We start from the raw sequence: 14,122 nt of genomic DNA on the forward strand, positions 1-14,122 counted from the left end.
TTAACAGAATTTCAAAGTGAATTGAGTAGCTCTTCAAAATGATGTAGCATTTATCATTATCATTTTGGAATGAAATTATTTCTCAATATTTTATAACACTCGCGACAAAAGATTGGCCATTGACAAATCAATAGACACAAAAGGGAAAACCAAACGATATATTTTGAATAAATCACCGCCTATTGCACAAAATATATAAAAAATCATTAACATAATTATTAATATAATGAACTCAAAAACAATCCGAGCTACTCTGACGAAATAGATCTTTAATTTTGAGATCTCTAGTTGCCTCTTTCTCCGCAAATTTAGCAGATTTTTCATTTACGTTGGTATCAGGTACAGGCACAGGGTTTTGACGACGTATTCCAGACGTAAGTGCTTCCAAAATTTCTTAAGAGATCACATTTTTGTTTCTTTCCACGACTGATCTCTGTTTGACATTAGTATGACATTTTTAATGTTGTACCTTTTGCAGAAAGTTTTATGGTATATTGATTCTCAAACCAGCTCTTACTTGCATTATAAAAGACATGTTTGTCGTTTTCTTCACTGTTAAGCAAAACACGATCAGAAATACGGCTGGGTCGTTAATCGAGGTTACTGTTGTACGAAGTAGCTGTTAATCGAGTTATTAGTGTATAGGTTCTTCTGAGACGCTCTTCTCAGAATGCTAATCGGTACATTGTTCTTATCAATGTAACCGTAATTTTATGAATTGAATTTGATATGATTATATGAATTTGATATGAACATGTCAGAACTTTGTAAACTTTTATAATTTAACACATGTAGTATGAAAATAGTATGTGGGCTTACCTATTAAATAGTGTGCTAATCCGATTTATCCCCTTGTGAAATTCATTTGTGTCCAAAAAGTCTAAACCAAATTAATATAGTTACATCACGCAAATTTGAGTATGGGCTGCCAAATGTATTTATATTAATTTTGAAAGAACGACACAAGTTTTCTTGTTCATTGGTTACTTTTGCAAGAGACGAGTCGGTGGTCGGATCGTTTTTTTAGCGGCTTGTGTTTTTTCAATTGGATTTGGTTTTAAGGCTGGTATGTATCTTCCTCCAAAAAATTCGTGTTTCGTGATTCATGATTCGTGATTCGTGATACTTGATACGTGTTTCATGACTTCAGTTCGAATATATGTTCAACTTTTTTCAATTAATTCTGGAACTTGTTAAAAATATTTTATAGTATTAAGAATTTTTGATTTGTTTTCGCAACCGACAAGAACTTGAAACAGCCGCCAATTTTGCTTGTTCCAAGAAATAACTGCAAATATAATGCACATATTAAACAAAAAGTTTTAAAGAAATCATTGTTTCTTTATTTAAAGAATTTTAAAACTATAATTAAAAAACAAAAATTAACTATAAAAAAAAATCACTGCAATTCACATATATTTAAGGTTATGTGACGTATTTGCAAAAAAAATCTCCATTTGAAATATTTATATAAGAATCATTGCGTGATGAGACTTAAGAAGGCGGCGGCAGTATTATTTTCGACATACTTTAAACATAAGAGTGCAATTGCTTTATTCCCTAATAATCAATGTTAAAAAACATATTTTTAATTTTAATAGTCAATTTTAAATACCGTTTCATATGTTATGATTGAGGAGTTCGTAAAAGCGGTCGTGATTTGAATGTTTGAAATTTGGTTCGTTTTATAGAAAACGGAATAATCAGGTATTCCTTTATTTAGATTTTGCTTACTTCAAAATGGATACTTTTGGAACTGGTGCAACTCAATCTGAAAGGAACGAGTGTGGAGTTTTAAACTCAAACTTAAATCATTTTGATGATTTTATGGAGAAATTTCCTGCAGACCCTGCTTACATTGGTGCCATAATTGGTCGTGGCGGTTGTAAAATTAAAGAAATTAGAACAAACTTCAACGTTTATATACATATAAACAATGACACCAAGGAAATTTCTGTCAAGGGTCGTAATAGAAAAAATGTTGACGATGCAGTCAAATATATTCGTGATATTATGTCTGGTCAAGAAAATAGAAATTTTTCATTTCCAAATCACGAAGTCTCGCACAATCCCAAAGTTGTATTAAAAGAAAATACAATGAATCGTTTTAATGCTTCTTCCGAAAATGACAATATTCAGGTTGCAGCTCCAAAATCTGTAAGTATAAATTAAAAAGAAGGAGAATATGGATATATATTAATATAATATCTCATAACAAAATTGATTTAGGGAGAAAGTGGTGGAATTAGATTAAATGCGCCTACGAAAAATGTATATAATGGTTGCGCCGAAAACCATGTAGTATTGCAGCCTATCGATTGGGAAACTTTGAATAGAAAAGTTGTAAGAAAAATTTTTAAAATCTACATATTAAGTTATCGATTTACCATATTTATTTTGCTCACATGAGGCATTTTTGATTACAGGAAGAACATCGTAGGTTACACTGGGCGCATCTGCCAGACTTGAGAAAAAATTTTTATGAAGAAGTAGAGGAAGTCGCTATTAAGACAGAAGAAGAAGTGAATGAAATGCGTTATTTAAACAATAATATAAGTGTTTCCCGTTTGGTGACAAATGAAGATCAAATGTGTCCTGATATACCGAAACCAATTTGGAAATTTCAACATTGTTTCAAAGATTATCCTGATATCCTTGATGAGTTAAAGAAACAAAATTTTAATGAACCATCACCAATACAGAAGCAAGCATGGCCTATATTATTGAGAGGCGAGGATATGATAGGTATAGCCCAAACAGGGACTGGAAAAACTTTAGCATTTCTGCTTCCTGCTTTGATTCATACTGATGGACAGACTACACCACGTGAGAAACGTAATGGTCCAAATATATTAATTTTAGCGCCAACGCGAGAATTAGCATTACAAATAGCAAAAGAAGTTAACAAGTACTCGTTCCGTGGAATAAAAGCGTAAGTTAGGAAATAGTTAAACCATAGTTTAAAATGAATGAAGAAAAAAATTATGAAATTCTTATTCAGTGTATGCATTTATGGTGGTGGGAATCGTCGTGACCAAATTAGTGTTTTCAAAGAAGGAGCTGAATGCGTTATTTGTACTCCTGGACGTCTTAATGATTTGGTTCAAGCTAAAGTTATAGACATTACATCAGTTACATATTTAATACTAGACGAAGCGGATCGTATGCTGGATATGGGTTTCGAGCCACAGATCCGAAAAATTCTACTCGACATACGTCCTGACAGGCAGACCGTCATGACTAGTGCCACCTGGCCACCAAGTGTTGGTAGATTGGCCGAAAGTTATATGAACAATCCTATTCAAGTGTGTGTTGGTTCGCTTGATTTAACTGCCACTCATACTGTGAGTCAAAATGTAGAACTCTTGGAGGATGCGGACAAATTTAATACGGTAATATTATTTGAAAACTTAAATAAGAAGAATTATGAAGAACAATGTATTTATTCTTGTTGCAGGTCCTTGCATTTTTAAAAAACCTTAAATCAACCGATAAGGTTATTATCTTCTGTTCTAAGCGAGCTCGTGCTGACGATTTGTCCAGTGATTTATCTCTAAAAGGCCTGTCAACACAATGTATACATGGTTCTCGTGATCAGGTACATAATGCATTAACTTAATTAGAGTAATGTCTCAGAATATAAAATTCTTATAAACTTAAAAAAAATTGTCTTTAGACCGATCGAGAACAAGCACTGGCTGATATAGCGTCAGGTGATATACAGGTTTTGATAGCGACAGATGTTGCTTCAAGAGGTTTAGATATTGAGGATATTACGTAAGTGCTTAGTAGTATTTGAAACCGAATTTGTTGTATTAATTGTTTTTCATTTAGTCATGTTATTAATTTTGATTTTCCGCGTAATATTGAGGAGTATGTTCATCGTGTTGGTAGAACTGGACGCGCTGGGCGAACTGGCACTGCCATAAGTTATATAACACGCTCGGATTGGGGTGTTGCAAAGGATCTCATTCGTATTTTAGAAGAAGCTGGTCAAGCAGCTCCAGAAGAACTATACAGAATGTCCAATCGTTTTGAGAAGATGAAAGAAAGACGTGGTACAGATTTTAAAAGGGGTGGTGGTTTTAATCGCCGTTACTAAATGATATTTTTTTAATATATGGTAGGGGTATTATTCGATAAACAAGATCGTGAATAACCCTGTTTGATTCGAACCGATCAGTGTTTTACTTAAAAAAGTGTTGATCGTTAAAATATTGAAAATTAATTAATAAACTATTTCTAATGTTATTAGTATAATAATGTACAATAAGAAAAATCTAAAATAAAATTAATTAAAAATGTGTATTATTTAAATTGAAATACAAAATTACATTTTAGAATAAGGTTTTAAATAAGAAATATTTAAAATATGTTTTTTATACAGTGAACTTTGTTAATTTAATAAATTTAATCAATTACAACTTTATGATGATTCCATTGTGTTCTTACTTTTTCGTTTGTAAAAGTTTCAACTTTTTCCTGAAAATAAGATATTTTATTTGAAATTTTTTTAAGATGGAGATTAATTATTTGTACAGGCAACGATGTGAGTTAAATATTGTAATCGCTATATACGATTTTTAATCAGAGGCTGATAAAGTCGATTAAATTTCTGTATTAGTAAGTTTTCTAGTTGTTCCATTTAAAATGAATTAGTTTTAATGGGATTCATAAATGTATTTGGATGAGGTATAAAATGAACTTAATATAAAATATATATTTATTTCACATTATACATTTTTAATTTGAATGTTATTTTAAACAGACAATTGATAGACAATTGATCACTGCTTAAGTATAGTACTGTAGTCAAGTCAAGGTCAAGTCAAGCCAATGAATGCCATTATACTAACTTGAAATCTTTACTATCACTTCGAATGATCATTTCTCACTAAGCCATAGATAAGACCTCCTAAGAAATAAATTCATCTGATCAGTTCATAAAATTATAAACAATGTCAACATAGCGATGGCGAAGATCGTTATCGATGTCATTTGAAATAAATCTTTAATTTAATTAATTTAAATAATAAACGTCATTTAATTTAATAAAATTTGTTAAAGTTGTATACATATTTATATAATCTTATATGAAATATTTAATAAAAGTAGCTATACGCAGATACATGTTTCCATGGCTGTCTGATTAAATGGAAAAGAAAGAAATGAGAAAGCACGCTTTCCAAATATTGATAAATTTTTATCTGTGTTGAGAGTTGAACCACAGTATCCTAAATATTGAACTAAGCTCGCTTTAGATGGTGATTGCAGACGCCAATAGAATTGTGAATTGCAATCTTTTGAATTGAAATGGCATATCCGTTAGAATTATTGGATTGCGGAGATTAAAGACATCTTTACCTTTGAGAGAGGTCTGTAATATTTGTATGATTAATATAATATTGTGATATATGATAATTGATACTCCGATTTTCAATCACAGTAAATGGGGTAGAGTCGATTACGGTTAGAGTGAATTAAAAAATTCTGTTTGATATTTAATCCGTTTGTATGATTTCTTATTTACATGTCGGTTGCTAATTAACAGAATTTCAAAGTGAATTGAGTAGCTCTTCAAAATGATGTAGCATTTATCATTATCATTTTGGAATGAAATTATTTCTCAATATTTTATAACACTCGCGACAAAAGATTGGCCATTGACAAATCAATAGACACAAAAGGGAAAACCAAACGATATATTTTGAATAAATCACCGCCTATTGCACAAAATATATAAAAAATCATTAACATAATTATTAATATAATGAACTCAAAAACAATCCGAGCTACTCTGACGAAATAGATCTTTAATTTTGAGATCTCTAGTTGCCTCTTTCTCCGCAAATTTAGCAGATTTTTCATTTACGTTGGTATCAGGTACAGGCACAGGGTTTTGACGACGTATTCCAGACGTAAGTGCTTCCAAAATTTCTTAAGAGATCACATTTTTGTTTCTTTCCACGACTGATCTCTGTTTGACATTAGTATGACATTTTTAATGTTGTACCTTTTGCAGAAAGTTTTATGGTATATTGATTCTCAAACCAGCTCTTACTTGCATTATAAAAGACATGTTTGTCGTTTTCTTCACTGTTAAGCAAAACACGATCAGAAATACAGCTGGGTCGTTAATCGAGGTTACTGTTGTACGAAGTAGCTGTTAATCGAGTTATTAGTGTATAGGTTCTTCTGAGACGCTCTTCTCAGAATGCTAATCGGTACATTGTTCTTATCAATGTAACCGTAATTTTATGAATTGAATTTGATATGATTATATGAATTTGATATGAACATGTCAGAACTTTGTAAACTTTTATAATTTAACACATGTAGTATGAAAATAGTATGTGGGCTTACCTATTAAATAGTGTGCTAATCCGATTTATCCCCTTGTGAAATTCATTTGTGTCCAAAAAGTCTAAACCAAATTAATATAGTTACATCACGCAAATTTGAGTATGGGCTGCCAAATGTATTTATATTAATTTTGAAAGAACGACACAAGTTTTCTTGTTCATTGGTTACTTTTGCAAGAGACGAGTCGGTGGTCGGATCGTTTTTTTAGCGGCTTGTGTTTTTTCAATTGGATTTGGTTTTAAGGCTGGTATGTATCTTCCTCCAAAAAATTCGTGTTTCGTGATTCATGATTCGTGATTCGTGATACTTGATACGTGTTTCATGACTTCAGTTCGAATATATGTTCAACTTTTTTCAATTAATTCTGGAACTTGTTAAAAATATTTTATAGTATTAAGAATTTTTGATTTGTTTTCGCAACCGACAAGAACTTGAAACAGCCGCCAATTTTGCTTGTTCCAAGAAATAACTGCAAATATAATGCACATATTAAACAAAAAGTTTTAAAGAAATCATTGTTTCTTTATTTAAAGAATTTTAAAACTATAATTAAAAAACAAAAATTAACTATAAAAAAAAAATCACTGCAATTCACATATATTTAAGGTTATGTGACGTATTTGCAAAAAAAATCTCCATTTGAAATATTTATATAAGAATCATTGCGTGATGAGACTTAAGAAGGCGGCGGCAGTATTATTTTCGACATACTTTAAACATAAGAGTGCAATTGCTTTATTCCCTAATAATCAATGTTAAAAAACATATTTTTAATTTTAATAGTCAATTTTAAATACCGTTTCATATGTTATGATTGAGGAGTTCGTAAAAGCGGTCGTGATTTGAATGTTTGAAATTTGGTTCGTTTTATAGAAAACGGAATAATCAGGTATTCCTTTATTTAGATTTTGCTTACTTCAAAATGGATACTTTTGGAACTGGTGCAACTCAATCTGAAAGGAACGAGTGTGGAGTTTTAAACTCAAACTTAAATCATTTTGATGATTTTATGGAGAAATTTCCTGCAGACCCTGCTTACATTGGTGCCATAATTGGTCGTGGCGGTTGTAAAATTAAAGAAATTAGAACAAACTTCAACGTTTATATACATATAAACAATGACACCAAGGAAATTTCTGTCAAGGGTCGTAATAGAAAAAATGTTGACGATGCAGTCAAATATATTCGTGATATTATGTCTGGTCAAGAAAATAGAAATTTTTCATTTCCAAATCACGAAGTCTCGCACAATCCCAAAGTTGTATTAAAAGAAAATACAATGAATCGTTTTAATGCTTCTTCCGAAAATGACAATATTCAGGTTGCAGCTCCAAAATCTGTAAGTATAAATTAAAAAGAAGGAGAATATGGATATATATTAATATAATATCTCATAACAAAATTGATTTAGGGAGAAAGTGGTGGAATTAGATTAAATGCGCCTACGAAAAATGTATATAATGGTGGCGCCGAAAACCATGTAGTATTGCAGCCTATCGATTGGGAAACTTTGAATAGAAAAGTTGTAAGAAAAATTTTTAAAATCTACATATTAAGTTATCGATTTACCATATTTATTTTGCTCACATGAGGCATTTTTGATTACAGGAAGAACATCGTAGGTTACACTGGGCGCATCTGCCAGACTTGAGAAAAAATTTTTATGAAGAAGTAGAGGAAGTCGCTATTAAGACAGAAGAAGAAGTGAATGAAATGCGTTATTTAAACAATAATATAAGTGTTTCCCGTTTGGTGACAAATGAAGATCAAATGTGTCCTGATATACCGAAACCAATTTGGAAATTTCAACATTGTTTCAAAGATTATCCTGATATCCTTGATGAGTTAAAGAAACAAAATTTTAATGAACCATCACCAATACAGAAGCAAGCATGGCCTATATTATTGAGAGGCGAGGATATGATAGGTATAGCCCAAACAGGGACTGGAAAAACTTTAGCATTTCTGCTTCCTGCTTTGATTCATACTGATGGACAGACTACACCACGTGAGAAACGTAATGGTCCAAATATATTAATTTTAGCGCCAACGCGAGAATTAGCATTACAAATAGCAAAAGAAGTTAACAAGTACTCGTTCCGTGGAATAAAAGCGTAAGTTAGGAAATAGTTAAACCATAGTTTAAAATGAATGAAGAAAAAAATTATGAAATTCTTATTCAGTGTATGCATTTATGGTGGTGGGAATCGTCGTGACCAAATTAGTGTTTTCAAAGAAGGAGCTGAATGCGTTATTTGTACTCCTGGACGTCTTAATGATTTGGTTCAAGCTAAAGTTATAGACATTACATCAGTTACATATTTAATACTAGACGAAGCGGATCGTATGCTGGATATGGGTTTCGAGCCACAGATCCGAAAAATTCTACTCGACATACGTCCTGACAGGCAGACCGTCATGACTAGTGCCACCTGGCCACCAAGTGTTGGTAGATTGGCCGAAAGTTATATGAACAATCCTATTCAAGTGTGTGTTGGTTCGCTTGATTTAACTGCCACTCATACTGTGAGTCAAAATGTAGAACTCTTGGAGGATGCGGACAAATTTAATACGGTAATATTATTTGAAAACTTAAATAAGAAGAATTATGAAGAACAATGTATTTATTCTTGTTGCAGGTCCTTGCATTTTTAAAAAACCTTAAATCAACCGATAAGGTTATTATCTTCTGTTCTAAGCGAGCTCGTGCTGACGATTTGTCCAGTGATTTATCTCTAAAAGGCCTGTCAACACAATGTATACATGGTTCTCGTGATCAGGTACATAATGCATTAACTTAATTAGAGTAATGTCTCAGAATATAAAATTCTTATAAACTTAAAAAAAATTGTCTTTAGACCGATCGAGAACAAGCACTGGCTGATATAGCGTCAGGTGATATACAGGTTTTGATAGCGACAGATGTTGCTTCAAGAGGTTTAGATATTGAGGATATTACGTAAGTGCTTAGTAGTATTTGAAACCGAATTTGTTGTATTAATTGTTTTTCATTTAGTCATGTTATTAATTTTGATTTTCCGCGTAATATTGAGGAGTATGTTCATCGTGTTGGTAGAACTGGACGCGCTGGGCGAACTGGCACTGCCATAAGTTATATAACACGCTCGGATTGGGGTGTTGCAAAGGATCTCATTCGTATTTTAGAAGAAGCTGGTCAAGCAGCTCCAGAAGAACTATACAGAATGTCCAATCGTTTTGAGAAGATGAAAGAAAGACGTGGTACAGATTTTAAAAGGGGTGGTGGTTTTAATCGCCGTTACTAAATGATATTTTTTTAAAATATGGTAGGGGTATTATTCGATAAACAAGATCGTGAATAACCCTGTTTGATTCGAACCGATCAGTGTTTTACTTAAAAAAGTGTTGATCGTTAAAATTGAAAATTAATTAACAAACTATTTCTAATGTTATTAGTATAATAATGTACAATAAGAAAAATCTAAAATAAAATTAATTAAAAATGTGTATTATTTAAATTGAAATACAAAATTACATTTTAGAATAAGGTTTTAAATAAGAAATATTTAAAATATGTTTTTTATACAGTGAACTTTGTTAATTTAATAAATTTAATCAATTACAACTTTATGATGATTCTATTGTGTTCTTACTTTTTCGTTTGTAAAAGTTTCAACTTTTTCCTGAAAATAAGATATTTTATTTGAAATTTTTTTAAGATGGAGATTAATTATTTGTACAGGCAACGATGTGAGTTAAATATTGTAATCGCTATATACGATTTTTAATCAGAGGCTGATAAAGTTGATTAAATTTCTGTATTAGTAAGTTTTCTAGTTGTTTCATTTAAAATGAATTTTAATAGGATTCAGTTTTAATAGGATTCATAAATGTATTGGATGAGGTATAAAATGAACTTAAAATAAAATATATATTTTTTTCACATTATACATATTTAATTTGAATGTTATTTTAAACAGACAATTGATAGACAATTGATCACTGCTCAAGTATAGTACTGTAGTCAAGTCAAGGTCAAGTCAAGCCAATGAATGCCATTATACTAACTTGAAATCTTTACTATCACTTCGAATGATCATTTCTCACTAAGCCATAGATAAGACCTCCTAAGAAATCAATTCATCTGATCAGCGAAGATCGTTATCGATGTCATTTGAAATAAATCTTTAATTTAATTAATTTAAATAATAAACGTCATTTAATTTAATAAAATTTGTTAAAGTTGTATACATATAATATTTAATAAAAGCAGCTATACGCAGATACGTGTTAACATGGCTGTCTGATTAAATGGAAAAGAAAGAAATTAGAAAGCACGCTTTCCAAATATTGATAAATTTTATCAATAATTTTATTTTATTATTCCATTGCGAGTGTAGATATATATTGTTCGATTTGTGGACTATAGAACAAGTAACATATAGTTGTTCATGTGGAAGATTATCTGTGTTGAGAGTTGAACCACAGTATCCTAAATATTGAACTAAGCTCGCTTTAGATGGTGATTGCAGACGCCAATAGAATTGTGAATTGCAATCTTTTGAATTGAAATGGCATATCCGTTAGAATTATTGGATTGCGGAGATTAAAGACATCTTTACCTTTGAGAGAGGTCTGTAATATTTGTATGATTAATATAATATTGTGATATATGATAATTGATACTACGATTTTCAATCACAGTAAATGGGGTAGAGTCGATTACGGTTAGAGTGAATTAAAAAATTCTGTTTGATATTTAATCCGTTTGTATGATTTCTTATTTACATGTCGGTTGCTAATTAACAGAATTTCAAAGTGAATTGAGTAGCTCTTCAAAATGATGTAGCATTTATCATTATCATTTTAGAATGAAATTATTTTTCAATATTTTATAACACTCGCGACAAAAGATTGGCCATTGATAAATCAATAGACACAAAAGGGAAAACCAAACGATATATTTTGAATAAATCACCGCCTATTGCACAAAATATATAAAAAATCATTAACATAATTATTAATATAATGAACTCAAAAACAATCCGAGCTACTCTGACGAAATAGATCTTTAATTTTGAGATCTCTAGTTGCCTCTTTCTCCGCAAATTTAGCAGATTTTTCATTTACGTTGGTATAAGGTACAGGCACAGGGTTTTGACGACGTATTCCAGACGTAAGTGCTTCCAAAATTTCTTAAGAGATCACATTTTTGTTTTTTTCCACGACTGATCTCTGTTTGACATTAGTATGACATTTTTAATGTTGTACCTTTTGCAGAAAGTTTTATGGTATATTGATTCTCAAACCAGCTCTTACTTGCATTATAAAAGACATGTTTGTCGTTTTCTTCACTGTTAAGCTAAACACGATCAGAAATACGGCTGGGTCGTTAATCGAGGTTACTGTTGTACGAAGTAGCTGTTAATCGAGTTATTAGTGTATAGGTTCTTCTGAGACGCTCTTCTCAGAATGCTAATCGGTACATTGTTCTTATCAATGTAACCGTAATTTTATGAATTGAATTTGATATGATTATATGAATTTGATATGAATATGTCAGAACTTTGTAAACTTTTATAATTTAACACATGTAGTATGAAAATAGTATGTGGGCTTACCTATTAAATAGTGTGCTAATCCGATTTATCCCCTTGTGAAATTCATTTGTGTCCAAAAAGTCTAAACCAAATTAATATAGTTACATCACGCAAATTTGAGTATGGGCTGCCAAATGTATTTATATTAATTTTGAAAGAACGACACAAGTTTTCTTGTTCATTGGTTACTTTTGCAAGAGACGAGTCGGTGGTCGGATCGTTTTTTTAGCGGCTTGTGTTTTTTCAATTGGATTTGGTTTTAAGGCTGGTATGTATCTTCCTCCAAAAAATTCGTGTTTCGTGATTCATGATTCGTGATTCGTGATACTTGATACGTGTTTCATGACTTCAGTTCGAATATATGTTCAACTTTATTCAATTAATTCTGGAACTTGTTAAAAATATTTTATAGTATTAAGAATTTTTGATTTGTTTTCGCAACCGACAAGAACTTGAAACAGCCGCCAATTTTGCTTGTTCCAAGAAATAACTGCAAATATAATGCACATATTAAACAAAAAGTTTTAAAGAAATCATTGTTTCTTTATTTAAAGAATTTTAAAACTATAATTAAAAAACAAAAATTAACTATAAAAAAAAATCACTGCAATTCACATATATTTAAGGTTATGTGACGTATTTGCAAAAAAAATCTCCATTTGAAATATTTATATAAGAATCATTGCGTGATGAGACTTAAGAAGGCGGCGGCAGTATTATTTTCGACATACTTTAAACATAAGAGTGCAATTGCTTTATTCCCTAATAATCAATGTTAAACATATTTTTAATTCTAATAGTCAATTTTAAATACCGTTTCATATCTTATGATTGAGGAGTTCGTAAAAGCGGTCGCGATTTGAATGTTTGAAATTTGGTTCGTTTTATAGAAAACGGAATAATCAGGTATTCCTTTATTTAGATTTTGCTTACTTCAAAATGGATACTTTTGGAACTGGTGCAACTCAATCTGAAAGGAACGAGTGTGGAGTTTTAAACTCAAACTTAAATCATTTTGATGATTTTATGGAGAAATTTCCTGCAGACCCTGCTTACATTGGTGCCATAATTGGTCGTGGCGGTTGTAAAATTAAAGAAATTAGAACAAACTTCAACGTTTATATACATATAAACAATGACACCAAGGAAATTTCTGTCAAGGGTCGTAATAGAAAAAATGTTGACGATGCAGTCAAATATATTCGTGATATTATGTCTGGTCAAGAAAATAGAAATTTTTCATTTCCAAATCACGAAGTCTCGCACAATCCCAAAGTTGTATTAAAAGAAAATACAATGAATCGTTTTAATGCTTCTTCCGAAAATGACAATATTCAGGTTGCAGCTCCAAAATCTGTAAGTATAAATTAAAAAGAAGGAGAATATGGATATATATTAATATAATATCTCATAACAAAATTGATTTAGGGAGAAAGTGGTGGAATTAGATTAAATGCGCCTACGAAAAATGTATATAATGGTGGCGCCGAAAACCATGTAGTATTGCAGCCTATCGATTGGGAAACTTTGAATAGAAAAGTTGTAAGAAAAATTTTTAAAATCTACATATTAAGTTATCGATTTACCATATTTATTTTGCTCACATGAGGCATTTTTGATTACAGGAAGAACATCGTAGGTTACACTGGGCGCATCTGCCAGACTTGAGAAAAAATTTTTATGAAGAAGTAGAGGAAGTCGCTATTAAGACAGAAGAAGAAGTGAATGAAATGCGTTATTTAAACAATAATATAAGTGTTTCCCGTTTGGTGACAAATGAAGATCAAATGTGTCCTGATATACCGAAACCAATTTGGAAATTTCAACATTGTTTCAAAGATTATCCTGATATCCTTGATGAGTTAAAGAAACAAAATTTTAATGAACCATCACCAATACAGAAGCAAGCATGGCCTATATTATTGAGAGGCGAGGATATGATAGGTATAGCCCAAACAGGGACTGGAAAAACTTTAGCATTTCTGCTTCCTGCTTTGATTCATACTGATGGACAGACTACACCACGTGAGAAACGTAATGGTCCAAATATATTAATTTTAGCGCCAACGCGAGAATTAGCATTACAAATAGCAAAAGAAGTTAACAAGTACTCGTTCCGTGGAATAAAAGCGTAAGTTAGGAAATAGTTAAACCATAGTTTAAAATGAATGAAGAAAAAA

The 14,122-nt window shown here is 31.2% G+C and overlaps 3 protein-coding genes and 1 long non-coding RNA gene across 6 annotated transcripts; 3 read left to right on the forward strand and 1 right to left on the reverse strand.

Moving 5' to 3' along the window:
* Positions 1-832: 832 nt before the first annotated feature.
* LOC119663426 lies at positions 833-13,634 on the reverse strand. 3 transcript variants are annotated; one of them, XR_005251044.1, is made up of 4 exons: positions 11,964-12,050; positions 6,364-6,832; positions 988-1,288; positions 833-925 (listed from the first exon to the last, which is right to left on the reverse strand). It is a non-coding gene; the product is annotated as an uncharacterized LOC119663426 (long non-coding RNA). The 3 variants fall into 3 exon arrangements; XR_005251043.1 differs by lacking the exon at positions 833-925 and adding an exon at positions 13,547-13,634 and having other exon boundaries at positions 1,046-1,288; positions 11,964-12,432; XR_005251042.1 differs by lacking the exon at positions 833-925 and adding an exon at positions 13,529-13,618 and having other exon boundaries at positions 1,046-1,288; positions 11,964-12,432.
* LOC119663424 (probable ATP-dependent RNA helicase DDX43) lies at positions 993-4,188 on the forward strand. The gene is made up of 8 exons (XM_038073028.1): positions 993-1,066; positions 1,724-2,157; positions 2,230-2,343; positions 2,427-2,932; positions 3,002-3,392; positions 3,458-3,598; positions 3,677-3,777; positions 3,835-4,188. The coding sequence occupies exons 2-8, from the start codon at positions 1,741-1,743 to the stop codon at positions 4,100-4,102; spliced, it is 1,938 nt and encodes a 645-aa protein (XP_037928956.1). The 5' UTR covers positions 993-1,066; positions 1,724-1,740; the 3' UTR covers positions 4,103-4,188.
* LOC119663423 (probable ATP-dependent RNA helicase DDX43) lies at positions 6,537-9,726 on the forward strand. Its single transcript, XM_038073027.1, has 8 exons — positions 6,537-6,610; positions 7,269-7,702; positions 7,775-7,888; positions 7,972-8,477; positions 8,547-8,937; positions 9,003-9,143; positions 9,222-9,322; positions 9,380-9,726. The coding sequence occupies exons 2-8, from the start codon at positions 7,286-7,288 to the stop codon at positions 9,645-9,647; spliced, it is 1,938 nt and encodes a 645-aa protein (XP_037928955.1). The 5' UTR covers positions 6,537-6,610; positions 7,269-7,285; the 3' UTR covers positions 9,648-9,726.
* LOC119663425 (probable ATP-dependent RNA helicase DDX53) lies at positions 12,137-14,111 on the forward strand. Its single transcript, XM_038073029.1, has 4 exons — positions 12,137-12,210; positions 12,865-13,298; positions 13,371-13,484; positions 13,568-14,111. The coding sequence occupies exons 2-4, from the start codon at positions 12,882-12,884 to the stop codon at positions 14,075-14,077; spliced, it is 1,041 nt and encodes a 346-aa protein (XP_037928957.1). The 5' UTR covers positions 12,137-12,210; positions 12,865-12,881; the 3' UTR covers positions 14,078-14,111.
* Positions 14,112-14,122: the final 11 nt, after the last annotated feature.

The sequence above is a fragment of the Teleopsis dalmanni genome, unplaced genomic scaffold, assembly GCF_002237135.1.
Source record: "Teleopsis dalmanni isolate 2A unplaced genomic scaffold, ASM223713v2 unscaffolded_contig_0392, whole genome shotgun sequence".
Lineage (NCBI taxonomy): Eukaryota > Metazoa > Arthropoda > Insecta > Diptera > Diopsidae > Teleopsis > Teleopsis dalmanni.

Excerpts from the sequence above, each read along its gene's own strand:
- LOC119663424 (XM_038073028.1), top strand. The coding sequence starts at position 1,741 with ATGGATACTTTTGGAACTGGTGCAACTCAATCTGAAAGGAACGAGTGT. Across the intron at positions 2,158-2,229 it reads AGGTTGCAGCTCCAAAATCT|GGAGAAAGTGGTGGAATTAG; the intron begins GTAAGTATAAAT and ends AAATTGATTTAG. Across the intron at positions 2,933-3,001 it reads TCGTTCCGTGGAATAAAAGC|TGTATGCATTTATGGTGGTG; the intron begins GTAAGTTAGGAA and ends ATTCTTATTCAG.
- LOC119663423 (XM_038073027.1), top strand. The coding sequence starts at position 7,286 with ATGGATACTTTTGGAACTGGTGCAACTCAATCTGAAAGGAACGAGTGT. Across the intron at positions 7,703-7,774 it reads AGGTTGCAGCTCCAAAATCT|GGAGAAAGTGGTGGAATTAG; the intron begins GTAAGTATAAAT and ends AAATTGATTTAG. Across the intron at positions 8,478-8,546 it reads TCGTTCCGTGGAATAAAAGC|TGTATGCATTTATGGTGGTG; the intron begins GTAAGTTAGGAA and ends ATTCTTATTCAG.
- LOC119663425 (XM_038073029.1), top strand. The coding sequence starts at position 12,882 with ATGGATACTTTTGGAACTGGTGCAACTCAATCTGAAAGGAACGAGTGT. Across the intron at positions 13,299-13,370 it reads AGGTTGCAGCTCCAAAATCT|GGAGAAAGTGGTGGAATTAG; the intron begins GTAAGTATAAAT and ends AAATTGATTTAG. Across the intron at positions 13,485-13,567 it reads AAACTTTGAATAGAAAAGTT|GAAGAACATCGTAGGTTACA; the intron begins GTAAGAAAAATT and ends TTTTGATTACAG.